Below are 16,513 nucleotides of genomic sequence, written 5' to 3'. Positions count from 1 at the left end.
CATGGGAAGAAACCAATACCCTGCACAAACTATTAAAATTCAACTGTTACTTCTGTTTAAGGCATGAAGGAAAGAATGGCAGCCAACGATGTCATTCCAAGAGTATCTCCATATTAATATTCTAAATAATCCATTAATATCAGAAGCCAAAGTTAAAAAAAAAATCAAAGGCCTATATTTAATGAGCATTATGTTTTCCTCGCCCTCCTTCCCTTCCCCCTCCCCCTCCTCCTCTTTCTTCTTCTAAAGATTTTATTTTTAAGTAATCTCTACATCCAGGGTGGGGCTTGACTCTACAACCATAAGATCAAAAGTCTCATGCTGCACTGACTAAGGCAGCCAGGAGCCTCTAATGAGTATTGTTTTAAACCTTTAAGTTGGTCAGAAGAGATACATACAATAAGTATGGTTATTTTTGAAGGGGGAAGAGAGAGTGGAATAAGTGAAGTCTCAACAATTTGGTGAGATGTAAGAAAAAAGAAAAAAAAAAGGGGGGGAGCACTTGGGTGGCTCAGAGCGTCTGACCTCAGCTCAGGTCATGGTCTGTGAGTTTGAGCCCAGCATAGGGCCCTGTGCTTATAGCTCGGAGTCTGGAGCCTGCTTAGGACTCTGTGTCTCCCTCTTTCTCTGCCCCTCCCCCACTCACGCTCTGTTTCTTTATCTCTGAAAAATGAATAAACCTTTAAAAACAAAAACATTGCTCGGGGCGCCTGGGTGGCGCAGTCGGTTGAGCGTCCGACTTCAGCCAGGTCACTGATCTCGCGGTCCGTGAGTTCGAGCCCCGCGTCAGGCTCTGGGCTGATGGCTCAGAGCCTGGAGCCTGTTTCCGATTCTGTGTCTCCCTCTCTCTCTGCCCCTCCCCCGTTCATGCTGTGTCTCTCTCTGTCCCAAAAATAAATAAACGTTGAAAAAAAAAAAATTAAAAACAAAAACATGGCACAAAAACACTCAGATCAATGGAACACAACAGAGAACCCAGAAATGGACCCACAAACGTATGGCCAACTAATCTTTGACAAAGCAGGCAAAACTAACCAATGGAATAAAGACAGTCTCTTCAGCAAGTGATGCTGGGAAAACTGGACAGTGACATGCAGAACAATGAACCTGGACCACTTTCTTACACCATACACAAAAATAAACTCAAAATGTATGAAAGACCTCCATGTTAAGACAGGAAGCCATCAAAATCCTTGAGGAGAAAGCAGGCAAAAACCTCTTTGACCTTGGACACAGCAACTTCTTACTTAACACGTCTCCAAAGGCAAGGGAAACAACTGCAAAAATGAACTACAGGGACCTCATCAAAATAAAAAGCTTCTACACAGAGAAGGAAACAATCAGCAAAACTAAAAGGCAACTGACAGAATGGGAGAAGATATTTGCAAACGACATATCAGATAAAGGGTTAGTATCCAAAATCTATAAAGAACTTCTCAAACTCAACACCCAAAAAACAAATAATCCAGTGAAGAAATGGGCAAAAGACATGAATAGACACTTCTCCAAAGGAGACATCCAGATGGCCAACCGACACATGAAAAAATGCTCCACATCACTCATCATCAGGGAAATACAAACCAAAACCACAATGAGATACCACCTCACACCTGTCAGAATGGCTAACATTAACAACTCATGCAACAACAGATGTTGGCAAGGATGCGGAGAAAGAGGATCTCTTTTGCACGGATGGTGGGAATGCAAACTGGTGCAGCCACTCTGGAAAACAGTATGGAAGATCCTCAAAAAATTAAAAATAGAACTACCCTACGACCCAGCAATTGCACTACTAGGTATTTATCCAAGGGATACAGGGATGCTGTTTCGAAGGGGGCACTTGCACCCCAATGTTTACAGCAGTACTATCAACAATATCCAAAGTATGAAAAGAGCCCAAATGTCCATCGATGGATGAATGGATAAAGAAGTGGTATCTATATACAATGAAGCATTACTGGGCAATCAAAAAGAATGAAATCTTGCCATTTGCAACCAAGTGGATGGAACTGGAGGGTATTATGCTAAGTGAAATTAGTCAGAGAAAGACAAATATCATATGACTTCACTCATATGAGGACTTTAACACACAGAACAGATGAACACAAGGGAAAGGAAGCAAAAATAATATAAAAACAGGGAGGGGGATAAGACATGAGACTCTTAAATATGGAGAAGAAACAGAGGGTTACTAGAGGAGTTGTGGGAGGGGGGATGGGCTAAATGGGTAAGGGGCATTAAGGAATCTACTCCTGAAATCACTGTTGCACTATATGCTAACTAATTTGGATGTAAATTAAAAAAATAAAATTTTAAAAAATGATAAAAACAAAAACAAAGACAAAAACAAAAAACAACGGAACCAACCAAGTCAACCAACAAGTCAACATGGTTATCCACACTTTACCGTACAGAAGACAGACAAATAAAAAAGTAAATACTACTTCATTAGCAACTGTTTTCCTTTTAGAGAATCAATCCTCTAAGAATCTGAGGTTCTAGATTAGGATCTGTCCTATTCCAAAAATGCTTTAAAACTCTGGTATGATTTTGACCTTTTCAGTCTCATGATGGCCATGTCAAAATGTTTTCTTTTTTTAAAAAATAGTTGTAAGTACATCTGTTCTCCCCCTCTCCACAAATCCCAGTATTTTTTCCCTGCAATTAAGGGAATCAGAGAGAATGGATACACAGCCTCAGATTTAACAGAAATGAATTTAAACTATCAAAGGTCTATGGTCTAACGGAACTTGAAGTTCTTTAGGTTCCTTAGAGTCATCTGTGACTGACCAACAGGAAGAACTTTCTTAGCAAATGAACATACCGGTCCTGTCCAGTATGGTAGCAACCAGCCAATGGGGCCATTTGAGTATTTGGAATGTAGTTAGTGTGACTCAGGAATTGAATTGTGAGTTCAATTTCATTCTTTTAAATTATAATAGCTATATATGACTAAAGGCTACCCTATCTGATGGCGCAGGTCTGGAAGGCTCTTCACATGTGCAAAGGAGTATTTCTGCCAACCCTTCTCCAAAATGAAACATGTATGCAACTTAGTCCTAACTCAAACCAGCCAAAACTCCACATGGTCAAGGTGAGTTTAACAGAATGGAAAGTTTTACTTAGACATATAAACAGATACATACTTTAAAAGAAGCAAACAAAAAAAACCTCATGAAAATATTACCTTTTCTCCATGCTTTACAGTATGAAGTGGAAGTTGGCCAATAATTTTCTTAGCTTCTTTTCTATGACTCTTAGGTAGGAAAAATATCATCATTAAAAATTTTAAGTCACTATTTTCAAAAATTTACATAAGCTTATAGAAAAAGCTTCATTTAAAAAACAAAGTTGAATGACTACAATGAAAATAACAAAAACTAATATTTACATCCTAATGTATAAAATAGCCATATATAACTTAAAGAGATGTTTGATCAAGAATACTGATTTTCAACTCCATGTCTGGGGAAGAAACCAATTCTCACATTTAAATGTTGGCAAGAGAGGAGTAAGCTGAGGATGGGGACCCCACATATTCATCAATATATTAACGTCTGTCCCTAATATGAAGGCGGCTTCCTCTGCAGCAGGTGCCAGATGACCCAGACACAACTACCAGATGCCAGACGACTACCAAAGCCAGAAAGGGTGGCTTTTCAAGACAACAGGATAAGCATGAAATTCAAAGGCCTGTCTTTGGAAGCCTCTGGCTCTTCTTTTACTGCCCTCCTCTTTGTTGTGACACAGACACTGTCTCTCTGCAGAAAAACTGCCTTGAAAGTTGCCCCACAATGGAAGCCGGGAAGGCCTTCCCACTCTGCTCCTGGCCTTCAGGCCCAGTGTTCTTTTATTTTAAATACAGAACCAGGTCCACTCTACCTCAGGCCTATTTATTACCCCTTTATGTCTGAAAAAGGCAAAGAGGGTATCTGCAGGAGCAAAACATGCAAAAAGTGACCCCATTTAAAGGTATTTAATATCCTACAGAACAGAAAATTTAATATATTCTAATTAAAAAGTTATTTTCAAAAAGTTGTGTAGTAATTAAACAGTATGAGTGAAAATGAAATTAAGAATATGGTCCAAAAAAAAAAACCTCAAATATAACTTAAAGACAATATATATGAGAAATATTTATGAGCTATCTTTTAAAAAGCAAAGTTAAAAAGAATTATCCATAATTACCTGACTTCCAAACTGTGAGCCAGTGTATAGGAAACGCTGTATATAGTAAAATATCAGCCAGGCTAATGAGATAATCATCATGGTGATAAAGGCAATGGCCACAAATACCACAGACTGACCACTGATGAACTCCTGCACATGACGGGTGCCAACTCCTATGGTCATTTTGACTGCAATGCCTTTCTGCACCAGATCCATAATTTCTCTTCCTTTTGGGTAGCTAACCATAATGACCACTATATTTCCTGTTCCTGGAGGAAAGAACAAAAAAAGTCAATATGAAGAACACAAAAAAGACACAGAAAAAGGTTAAGAGAAATAGAAGAATACTACAGTCTGTCCACATATAACCATCCCAAAACTTCCAAAAATGTTTAATTTTCAAGGAAAATTGGTCCCAAAAGAGAAAACAGACTGATTACATTAGAAGTAAAATAAGTCTTAAGGCACCTGGGTGGCTCAGTCAGTTAAGCGTCCAACTCTAGATCTTGGCTTAGGTCATGATCTCACGAGTTCATGAGACTGAGCCCCAGTCAGGCTCTGTGCTAACAGCATGGGGCCTGCTTAAAGTTCTCTTTCTCCCCTCCCCCGCTCATGCTCACAGGCACACTCTCTATCAAAATAAATAAACTTGAAAAAAAATAAAGAAGTAGAATAAGTCTCAAAAAACTACCCCCAAAAGTTAAGAGCGCCATTCAATTTCACAAGTGAATTCTACCACCAAACCTTTAAGTAAAACCAATAGTACTAAAATTGTTCCACAGATTAACCATAAAATATCAGTAGTATTCTTTATTTGTTTTTAATGTTTATTGTTGACAGAGAGAGTGTGTGTGTATGTACATGAACACGGGAGGCAGAGGCGGGGGGGGGGGGGGGGGGGGGGGAATGACTTCCAAGCAGGCTCTGTGATACCAGCGCAGAACTTGATGTGGGGTTCAAACTCACAAACTATCATGACCTGAGCTGAATTGGACGCTTAACTGACTGAGCCACCCAGGTGCCCCTTGAGGCCCCCTCAAGATTTAAGTATTCTTAAATCCTTAAGTGCTGTTTCTGAAGTTCATTAGGTGAAAAACAATCAAGAATGATCGGGCAAAAATATTTTTTTTGACTGGGAAAACTTTTTAAACAATAAAACCCAGACTAAACCTTTATAATAAAAGTAATTAAAACAGTATAGTAGCAGCACAGGAAACAACCAGAATAACGGGGCAGAATCAAAAGTCCAGAAATTAGACTCTAATATATAAAAAAAACCCTCAGTATATGATAAAAATGTTATTTTAAATCACTGGGGTAAAATGGATTACTTTTTAAAAAATAGTATAGGGAAAATTGGGTATTATCTGAGAGAAAAAAAGCTACATCCCTTTCTCACAACTTATGGCAAAATAAGTCCCAACTAAATCAAAGATTTAAATATATAAAAAAGAGGAAATATAAACATGAAAATTTTCCATGTGGCTAGAAAAGAGCAAAATCAAGGAGTCAAGATCAAAAGAGCAAATGGTCATCAAGGGGAAAAAAGGCATATAACACAACAAAGACTGAAAACAGTTTCCTGGAAGAGAAAGAGCAACAGAAAAACAAAGGAAATGAAGTCAGTTTGCAGAAAAGATGAATACCTTTTTTTTACATAGCAGCTTCGGCGAGAACAGAATTCACACGCCACAAAATTCACCTCTTTAAAGTGCACAATTCAGTGGTTTTTAGTGTATTCACCAAAATTGTGCAACCATCACCCTAAATAGAAAACCTGAATGCCTCTGTGGTCACTCCCCAACAAATGGGTTTTAAACACATTAAGTCAGGGTACAGATGAAAACATTAAACAGATCTTCAACTTATGATGGGTTTACATCCTCAAAACCTATCATAGGTTGAAAATATCCTAAGCAGAAAATGCATTTAATATTCCTTATTGAACATCACACTCAACCAAGCCTACCTTACAAGAGCCTAAGGTTGGGCAAAATCCTCTAACATTAAGCCTGTAAGAAAGTGCTATCTGATGTCATTTATTGAGTACAGTACCAAAACTGAACAGAAGGGTGGTCTGCGTGCAGAATGGTTGTATCGGTTGTCGACCTTCGTGACTGTGTGGTGTAGGAGGAGCTGGGGCTGCTGCCACTGACCAGCATCACAAGAAAGTACTGTAGGGCACATCGCCAGCCCCAGAAAAAATCCAAATTCAAAATTTGAAGTATGGTTTCCACTCAATGTGTATTGCTTTTGTGCCATCATAAAGTCAAAAAATCGTAAATCAAACCATGGTAAGTTGGGGACCATCTGCGTCTATATGATTGACAAAGATCAAAAAGTTTTGATCCTCTATATTGTCAAGAGTGAGCACAAATCTGCACGCCTGCACACTGCAGGGGGGAACTTATTTGTATATGTATACAGGAACTATCTATAAAGATATTTGTTGTCAAATTTGTTTTCTCTAAGTTTATGGTATCACAATCTAAACGTCCGTCAATAGGAAGAGAGTTATATAAATCCTATATAAATACATATAGGATATGTGTGCAGACTGAGGCGGCAACTGTTAGCACTGATAGGGCTCAACACGACAAAAGGGGGAAAAAAGCAAAATGTCAAACTATGTGGACGAAAGATCTAGATGTCGTATCAATTTAGACTGCCTCTGGAATGTGACCCAGAGTCTAGGGACCCTGACTATGTCTGGAGGGAAAGAGCTGGACACAGTAAAAATTCTGTATCATGTGCACATATTACCTATTCAAAACTAATTTTAAAAATACACATAAAGGATGTTCTCTGGCATCGCTTCGAAACTGATTTATAACGCAATTCTTTTGCAGAGAAACTGAATCTGTAGCAAATCCATTGTGGCCCCCCCCCGCTGCCATCAGGATTTAGTTACTGAAACACCAGAAGGGCACCCTTCTAAGGTGGCTCCGGCCTGGAGGCCGATCCTCTGACCCAGGCCTCAAAGTGTCACTTAACAAGAACTGTACTGGTCTCCACACTCACACAGTCTGCCGTGTCATCACTGGGGAGACACACTAAGGGGGAAGGCACTTCCTGCCTTCAGGAAAACAAACATCTAAAGCTGAGAAAGACAACTACAGAAACAATTATTATGATAGTAACACCACTTGTAATTACATGGCACCTTATAAGCGGAAAGCCTTTTTCATAAACCCCCTTTGGTGGAAAATTTCAAGTATGGACTCAAGTAGAAAGAACAGTTTAATGAACCCTACGTACCTATTTCAGTTAAAAAGTTTTATACAGAAAACAAAACTGTTTCTATGCTATGGTTACAGCCACATAAAACTTCTGGTACAGACATAATGCTCTTTGTGTTAATTGGGGAAAATAACTTTGGAGCACTTTCATATTTATATCTCACATACAGCAGAAAGAGGTCAAATTACCATTTTACAGATGAGGGTTCTGAAATCTTGAGAGCTGCTCAATGTCATACACCACCTGGAAAAGCCAATCCTTGGGTCTGAAGACCCAGCTCCCACATAGTAAGTCTGCCCTACCCTCTCCTCATGGGGGACCCAGCCTTCAGAGCCTCACAGGCTGGGTTCAAATCTCACTGTTATCCACTGTCTAGGTCTGGAGAATCTACCCTGAGAGTATTTATTCAGCTATAAAATGAGAATGAGAATTTTTCTATTTTTGACTGTTGCTTATTTAATATGAAAGTAGAATACAAAGAGCTACAGAAATGAAGTGATAATTTTGTCTGAGGTGGGACAGAACTCTTTCCCTGGGAGGACACTTGAACTACAGTCTTGAAGGACAGGCAAGGTTTACCAAGACAATGAAGGGGGGATTTCTAGGCTGTGAAATCACCATAAAAACCTATTTGGGATGGTGACTGGTCCTGTTTGGTTAATGATAAAAATATAGTGGTCTCCCCCTTATTCACGAGGGATATATCCCAAGACCCCCAATGGATGTCTGAAACCACAGATAGCACCAAATTCTATATACACTATGCTTTTTTCCTACACATACCTAAGGTAAAATTTAATTTATAAATTAGGCACAGTAAGACATGAACAACTAATAATAAAGTACAACAATTATAACATACTGCCAAAAAAGTTATGTGAATGTGGTCTGTCTTAAAATATTTTATACTGTACTCACCCTTCTTGTGATGAAGTAAAACACCCACATGGTAAGATGAAGGGAGGTGAGTGACGTGGACATGATGACCTAACATTAGGCTACTACTAACCTTCTGAGCATAGGTCAGGAGAATCATCTACTTTCAGATCAAGGTTGACTGTGGGTAACTGAAACCATGGAAGCTGAGACCATGGATAAGGAGGGAGGGGCAACTACTGCATATGTAAAGGTTATCCTGTTGATCTCCTATCCCCAGTGCCTCACACAGAACATGGCACATAGAAAGTGTTTAATAAATATTTGTTGAATAAATGAATGAATGAATGAGAGGTGGAAGATGAATTGAGATTAGAGAGGTTCTCGAACACCAAATTTTTTTTTTTAAGTTTATTTATTTTGAGAGAGAGGGCACATGCATGAGCAGGGAAGGGACAGAGAGAGAAGGAGAGAGAGAATCTTAAGCAGGCTCTGCACTGTTAGCACAGAGCCTGACACGGGACTTGAACTCATGAATTGTGAGATCATGACCTGAGCTGAAATCAAGAGCTGGACACCCAACCCACTGAGCCACCCAGGCACCAAGGACACCAAAATTTTCAAAGGGAGGGGCTATTAACACACAACAATTATCAGAAGGATAACCTGAACTGAAAACACTTGTAATATCTACTTGAAAATTTTTACCTAGGAAACTAAAACAGTTCACTGGGTTAAAAGAAATCATTAAAAAAAAAAAGTGTCTAGGATGACAGCTAAACCATTTGCTATGCTAATTATAGCAGCAAGATTGCTTCTGGGAACCACTTTAAATTAATAAAACTCAGAATGAAGATTCATTCTATCCCATGATTTACTTTTCTGGGACATTTTTTGGGGATGAACTGGAAGCAGGGCAGCTCAGTGAAAATGCATGACCCCAAGGGCTGCCAGGCACAGGCACCTTATTCGGCCCTGCCCTTACCTCCTGATGCACTGCCTCCTCCCTAGGCCAATCCTAGAGAGCCTTAGCGGCACAAAAGAGCAAGTCATAGCTTATTTCTAAACTGAACACCTCTGTTTCTTCACAGGATGCACAGACGCTCAAAGACTTGGGACCGGGGAGAGAAAGCTCTCAAGATTTTTCTTCCCTAGACCTTAACACTGCTACCAATCATGCTTATGTAAAAAAATGTCACCTGGTGCAATCCCCCTCCTTCCCCAAAGAATCTATACCTCTCACCATTACAGGGAAACTCCTTGAAGGCAGTTTTATTTTTGTCTCACTTAGCACAAGGTCTGTGTACAGAGAACATGATCATAAACCTGTCAAATAGTAAATACCAAACACAGTACTCTTTAGCAAGCCAAACTATCCATAATATAAAACTCTTCCGTGCCAAAAATAAAATTGCATATGTTTCCGTTTCCTTTCAAATTTCTATGTTCCTCTTACCACTTGGTCAAAAACAAAAAAATCCTATCTTGGGAAATAGTGGGTTCAGGGGTGCCTGAATGGCTCAGTCAGTTAAGCATCTAACTCTCGATTACAGCTCAGGTCACCTTCTCAAGGTTCATGAGTTCCAGCCCCACAGTGAACTCTGTGCTGTCAGTGCAGACAGTGCGGAGCCTGTTTGGGATTCTCTCTCTTCCTACCTCTCTGCCTCTCCCCCACTTGTGCTTGCTCTCTCTCTCAAAATAAATAAATAAACCTTAAAAAAAAATAGTGGGTTCAAAATTCTAGAGTTTACATGTGAGTCTAGTGTACCATTTTGCCTCCCAAAGGAAATTATATAGAGGTGAGAACTACTGAAATATTTAAAGTGGTGGATTAGATTTCTGTTCTAGAAAACTGATTCAGGCAGCAAGAAACACATTTTAGAGTTCCAGCAAAAGAAACCCATGACGTTTCAGGTCTTTTTTTTTTTTTTTTTTCTAATAACTTCCATACTCTCTCCACCTTCTACCCCCAACCTAGGAAACTCCTGGTCACATCTTTGATTCAGCACAAGCTCAACTCAAGCTGCTCAGAACCACCTACCCCTTTGTGGCTGCAATGCATCAGTGCCTCTTAGACACAGCTTTTTATACACCCACCACAATTTCTTTATAGGTTTCTCTCTCTCACTAGACGAGTACTACCTGTTCTTATTTATTAGTTTTTGTAGCCCAGCATCACACAGTGATGACCTATAGAAGAGTTTCTGTATGCAAATACTGGCTTTCCTTCTATATAGTTGAAATGCCCCAATAAGGAGAATACTATAGACTGCTTTGCAGGAGGAACAGGACACCAAATATGAATGCAAATGTTTCTGAAATTTGAAGTTATTGCACAAAACAGAAATGTTTTCATGGTTGGCTAGGAAGTGTTGGCAGGACACAAAAACAAATGTTGATTCTTTCCTTGGAATTTAAAATTATGTTTTGGATAATTCGACTTGCTCAAAAATATTTCGTATTTGTTGAATATACTATCCACCTCTTTGCAGCGTTCCTAAATGCCATTACTTTATCTCAGGAAATCAGCATTTTACAATTCTATTCCTGCCACCAACAATGTCCCATAGTCCAACCCCACCTACCACACACACCCAGAGACACCCTTCTCCATCAACGTGTCCTTCAAAATTCAATCTTTCTGGGAACTGTCTCAGCTAATCCCACCTTCTATGTGCCTGTGAGGTGCCATTTCTGTCTTCCTACAGCACCAAAATACATTAATTCAAATCCAAATTTTTGGATCATTTGAGTATAGCATTAAACATCATCAAAAATTTATTATTTATAAAAAACTATTTACCATATTCTGCAAATGCAAAATGCACATCTTCCTTGACGCTAGGGGCTTCTACATCTTTGTCATCTCCCTCCATCCCAACTCTGGCCCCTTCCTCAAACATAGCTCGAAGCCTTGACAGTACTTGGCACTCAGTAAACACCTGTTAACAGAATGTGAACTGTATGCAGAATGAATGAATGAATCTATTTTTAAAAGGTCAAGATTTCAGCTAAAGGGTCATCCTATTTATTACTTAAAGATTATTTAAGTAATCTCTACACTCAACATGGGGCTCAAACTCACTACCCCAAGATCAAGAGTCACATGCTCTACCGACTGAGCCAGTCAGGCATCCCCAAGATCATCCCATTTATTAACTGACAATAACTACACTAAGGCCAATACTCTATAAAAGCTTTTGTTTTAATGATTTGACCTGTACCAATTTTTACTCACCTTAGTCAAAATGACTTCTAGTTACCCTTGCAATACCTGCTTTACATGTCCTTTCTTTGTTTCCTAAGCATATAATTCCATCAAGGTCCAAACCATATTATCTAGAAAGCTGTTTATCGCTCTTACCATGCCCCAAAGTCCTCAAAGGTAGGCATGTGTCTTATGCATTTCTATCCCTGAGCAAGCACAATAGTTGGCCCAAAGTGGCTGCTCATTATCCTGTCTGCTAAAGTAAAGGAAATTAAGATTAATTAACAGGGGATTAATTAAACAGTCCTTATAGTTGTTCTGATAGAATATTATCTTGATGATTTTTTTTTTTTTTTAGAACCACAGTAAAAAACTGATTTGAGCGCAAAATATCTTATACTGGACTTAGTAGAGTCAAGCAACAGGTTTAAAAAAAAAAAAAAACTGGTGAAATTCTCCTTGAGATTTGGGAAAAGACTATCACGATTTAATTTTACAAGCAGCCACCTCTACCTATTCTGTAGGACAACAGTGCTACACAGGAACACCCAAACCATTGAAATCCGCGGTTTTTACTGTCTCTAGCCACATCCTGACAAAATGCAAGAAACCTAAACTTGAGCTGCATTCAAGGTTGTGTGACATTTCAAATTTTTTTTTTTTTTCAACGTTTATTTATTTTTGGGACAGAGAGAGACACAGCATGAACCGGGGAGGGGCAGAGAGAGAGGGAGACACAGAATCGGAAACAGGCTCCAGGCTCTGAGCCATCAGCCCAGAGCCCGACGCGGGGCTCGAACTCACGGACCGCGAGATCGTGACCTGGCTGAAGTCGGACGCTTAACCGACTGCGCCACCCAGGCGCCCCAACATTTCAAATTCAAGTATGTCAAAGCCACTTTGTCTTCTGAGTTAATTCCATTCTTTCCATTCTTAATGCTACTCCATTCTCAAAAAGTCATGATACATTTGTACCCTTGTCCCCAGTTGGGCCAAGTTGTATGAAGGTCATTCCTTTCCATTCCTTTGGTCACCACTATAATATTGGCCCTTATACAGATGACCCTTTGAACAACACAGGTTTGAACTGTGTAGATCAACTTATGCAAGGAATGTTTCCAATAAATACAGTACAGTACTGTAAATGTATTTTCCCTTAGGATTTTAATAACATTTTCCTCCTTCTAGCTTACTGCATTGTAAGAATCCGGTATACAATGCATATAACATCCAAAACATACGTTAATTGACTGTTTATGTTATTGATAAAGTGTCCAGTCAACAGGAGGCTATTACTGGTTAAGTTTTGGGGAAGTCAAAAGTTATACGCAGATTTTCAACTGCATGGGAGGTTGGCACCTCTAAGCCTTGTGTTGTTCGAGGGTCAACTGTATTTCTACTTAGACTAGCCCAAAAGTCTGACAAGAGTCTCTGAAGATTTTCCTGTCTAATGCCCTGGTCACAATGCTATCAAATTAATCTCCCTTTAAGTCAGTGGCTCAAATGTTGGATGATTCCGTCATCATTTCTCCCCTCAGACATTTGGTATCATCTGGAGACATTTTCAGTTGTCACAACAGGACACTACTACTGGAATCTAGTAGGTAGAGGCCAGAAACCCTGAACATCCCATAATGCACAGGAAACCCTCTCCCACAACAAAGAATGATCTGGCTATATATACAGATCACCCTGTTACCTTGGGCCAGTTTCCTCATCTGTGAAAAGGGGTTAAAGTACCTACCTCAAAAAGCTGTCAGGAGGATTAAGTGAGCCACACTGAATGAAGAGCACTGAGCACAGTACTTACACACTGGGTACTTTCACACATTCAAAAAAAAATTGCTAAAGCTGTTACTTTTGTCTTTTTTCTCAAACAATTACTGTCACAGAAAAGGGATTGAATGGACACTGATAATGGGAATAGAAACAAGAAAAGGATTTCAAATAAACATCGATGTGGTGTTTTTCTGGGCCTGGACAAATTTTGTGTCACTAGTATAAGCAAGCAAGGCGGCTGAACCATTTTTAAAGCAAGTGCTATTAGCCTGGAAAAATGTTAATGTCATTATCAAAAAATGCAGTAAACAAATTTAGAAAATTGTAGCTGATGAGCCTGCCACTGAAGAGAAAAAGTCCTGGGGTACCTGGGTGGCTCATTTGGTTGCATGTCTGATGCTTGGTTTTGGCTCAGGGCATGATCTCACAGTTTGTGGGTTCAAGTCCCATGTCAGGCTCTGTGCTGACAGTGTGAAGCCCACTTGGGAGTCTCTGACCCTCCCCTGCTCTCTCTCAAAAATAACTAAACATGAAAGGAAGGAAGGAAGGAAGGAAGGAAGGAAGGAAGGAAGGAAGGAAAGGTCCAAATGAAGATGTTGTAGACTCAAAAGAGATTGCAAGGACCCAGAATCAGAATCCTGACACACTAACCTTTTTGACAGAACTACTAAAATTGGGAAAATCCATCAATAGGATGTATCAGGAATGCTCTGTGAAGTCTGATAGGGCTTTTCATGGTAGTCTTATGGAAACATGACTTGGGTACAACAATTAGGTAGACTTGTAATCACTGTAATAATTGCACCAAAGGTGGTGCCTCACCCATTGCCACCACATGAGTGGTTACCTCTTCTCTATCCTGGATACATCACTTCCATCCAATATCAAACATGGCTTACCATTGTTCACCCTACCCTCACTTGCCTTATAGTTTCTGCCCATTTCTCAGCACCTCCTGAGCCGTCCCAGTCAAACTTCTTGGAAGAGTTGTTCTAACAGTTTCCATTTTCTCACCTCTCAACTGATTTCCATTCCCATCACTTCTAAAATAGGCCAAATCCAAAGTCACTTTTCTGTCCTCATTCTAGTTAAGTTCTAACTTGCCTTTAAAATCAAAACAAAGGGGCGCCTGGGTGGCTCAGTCAGTTAAGCAGCTGACTTTGGTTCAGGTCATGATCTCAACTGCTCGTGAGTTTAAGCCCTGTGCTAACAGCTCAGAGCCTGGAGCCTGATTCAGATTCTGTCTCTGTCTCTCTGCCCCTCCCCTGCTCGCTGTCTGTCTCTCTCAAATATAAAATAAAACATTAAAAAAAAAAAAATCAAAGCAGAATGAAAAACAAAAGTACAGGAAAAAGGATGTCTGACTTGCAACAGCAGCAACTTTAAAAAAGACTTTAATCACAGTAAGTCAAGAGTCATGATCTTAGAAGTCATAACAGAAATATGTCCACTCTGCTGTGTACTGCTCCTATGGGACTCGGAATTCAGTTCTGAGGATGTCTTCTTGCAAAATAAGACTTTTAAACTGTCATCACTGCTTGAAGATAGAACCTGTTGAGGGGAATAGGTGTGTGGGAAGTACTGCCTGGCAAAGAGCAAGATCTTTTACTGAATGTACACAACTTGAAAAATTTCATCTGAACTCAAGACTCAAGGAACCTAACTGGCAGTCGCGCCAGTATTAACCTTAGAGAGCGAGAAAGCATACCTGAACTTAAATCCAGATTTTCTGATTCGAAAGTTTAGAATATTCGTACACGCTTTATTAAAGTGGAGAAAACAGAGTGCCACCAACCACCACTTTACGTTGGTGAAGGGGCTGCCAGACCTTGGAGCGCGCTAGGAAAGAGCTTCAATTCTCACCCCACCTGACTCTGGGTAACGAAGAATGGAAAGGGACCCATGATTAGCAATCATGAGACCTTCCACCACAATCCTCTTTCGGTGGGTTTTAATTTCCTTCTCTCTCCCCACTGCCCTCCTCCAGATGGCACCTCCCTTCACTTGAAGGGCCCAAGGCGAAGATCTGATTTTGTCTGGAGGCCCGCCTAACTTCCTACAGCGTCCCGGAGGGAGGGGGGTGGTGTCACAGAGCGCAAACCTAGAGCTTCCCCCGTAGTTCTCAACGGCCAGAGGCCATCAGAGTCGCGCTCCCGGCCCCTTCGCTGCTTGCCCCTGGGAGGCGGGGGTCAAGGCCGAGGACGAGAGGGCCGCGGGCCACGACTAGGCTGCAGAGTTCCCCCCGCCACTTCTCCGCGCCCCCCGACCTCGGCTTACCCGCGTGGGACATGGGCACGGTGAGGTTCCCGTGGCTCTCCTCGTTGTAGAGGACCACGGCCGAGGCGTTCCTCCGTGCAGCCACCAGCACCTTGTCCTTGAAGGTGCAGCCACCGCGCGCCACCAAGGCGACCCAGGGCGCGGCTCCACGGCCGCCGGGCGCGGGCACGAGGAAGCGGGTATCTGGCGCGCAGCCCTCGGGGTCGCGATCCGCCGCGCGCGGGACGCCCACGAGGCCCTGCGCGCCCTCCTTGGGCGAGCTGTCGCCGAAGCGGCCGCTCTCCGAGACGCTCCATACGGTGCGGTTCGTGTACGGGTCGACGTACTCGGTGCTCACCACGGCCGAATACCACTCGAACGCCCGCCCCCGGGCCCCGGGCGCGCACACAGCCAGCGCCAGCAGCGCCAGCGCGCCGCGGACCCCGACGCCGGCCTCGGGCCGCCGCCGCCACGCCATGGCCCCGCAGCCAGGCAGTCGGGGAGGAGACCGGGCCGGGAGCTGCGCGACTCCCGAGGTCCGGAAGGAGGGCGCGTGCAAGCCGCCAGAGAACGAGGAAAAGACGCTCTCCGCCGAGCAGCGCAGAACCAGGCCGGGGGGCGGGCGGGGCCGCGGCGCACGCGCACCTGGTGGAACGGGGCGTGGGGCGGGGCTTTTCCTGGCCCCTCCCCGCCGGGGATCCCGGAGCAGCGCGTGCTGGCTTGAGTCAGACCCTCTCAGTGCCTTGAGCTTGTCTGGTTCTGGCAGTTAGGCGGTCCAGTGACGCCGGGACGGGTGCTGGCAACCCACTCGCCGGCTTGCGCCACTGGGGGCCCGGTGGCCAGACGCCGAGCTTGTGTAACAGGACCTCGAGGGCCCCCGAAGCCAAGGGAAGTAGCCGTCGGAGAAACGGGAAGCTCCTCGGCGTGCGGGCCCGCGGGGCATGGGAGCGCAGTTGTGTAGAGTCGTCCAGCGAATGTTTATGA

At 42.2% G+C, this 16,513-nt stretch overlaps 1 protein-coding gene across 2 annotated transcripts in view; it reads right to left on the bottom strand.

The window, feature by feature from the left end:
• The window catches only part of RNF149 (ring finger protein 149), a 29,533-nt gene extending 13,348 nt beyond the window's left edge, over positions 1-16,185 (bottom strand). The window contains exons 1-3 of one of the 2 annotated variants that reach the window (XM_045445675.1): positions 15,551-16,185; positions 4,189-4,439; positions 3,188-3,256 (exon numbers count right to left, since the gene is read on the bottom strand). In XM_045445675.1, the coding sequence (XP_045301631.1) occupies positions 3,188-3,256; positions 4,189-4,439; positions 15,551-16,007 (777 nt within the window). In that variant the 5' untranslated portion in view covers positions 16,008-16,185. The remainder of the gene's footprint in view (positions 1-3,187; positions 3,257-4,188; positions 4,440-15,550) is intronic. The other variant, XM_045445673.1, reaches the window with a different exon arrangement.
• Between the last annotated feature and the right edge of the window lie 328 nt (positions 16,186-16,513).

The sequence above is a fragment of the Leopardus geoffroyi genome, chromosome A3 (assembly GCF_018350155.1).
Source record: "Leopardus geoffroyi isolate Oge1 chromosome A3, O.geoffroyi_Oge1_pat1.0, whole genome shotgun sequence".
NCBI lineage: Eukaryota > Metazoa > Chordata > Mammalia > Carnivora > Felidae > Leopardus > Leopardus geoffroyi.
Note: the sequence above shows the minus strand (reverse complement) of the source record. Positions and strands in the feature narration are given on the sequence as shown.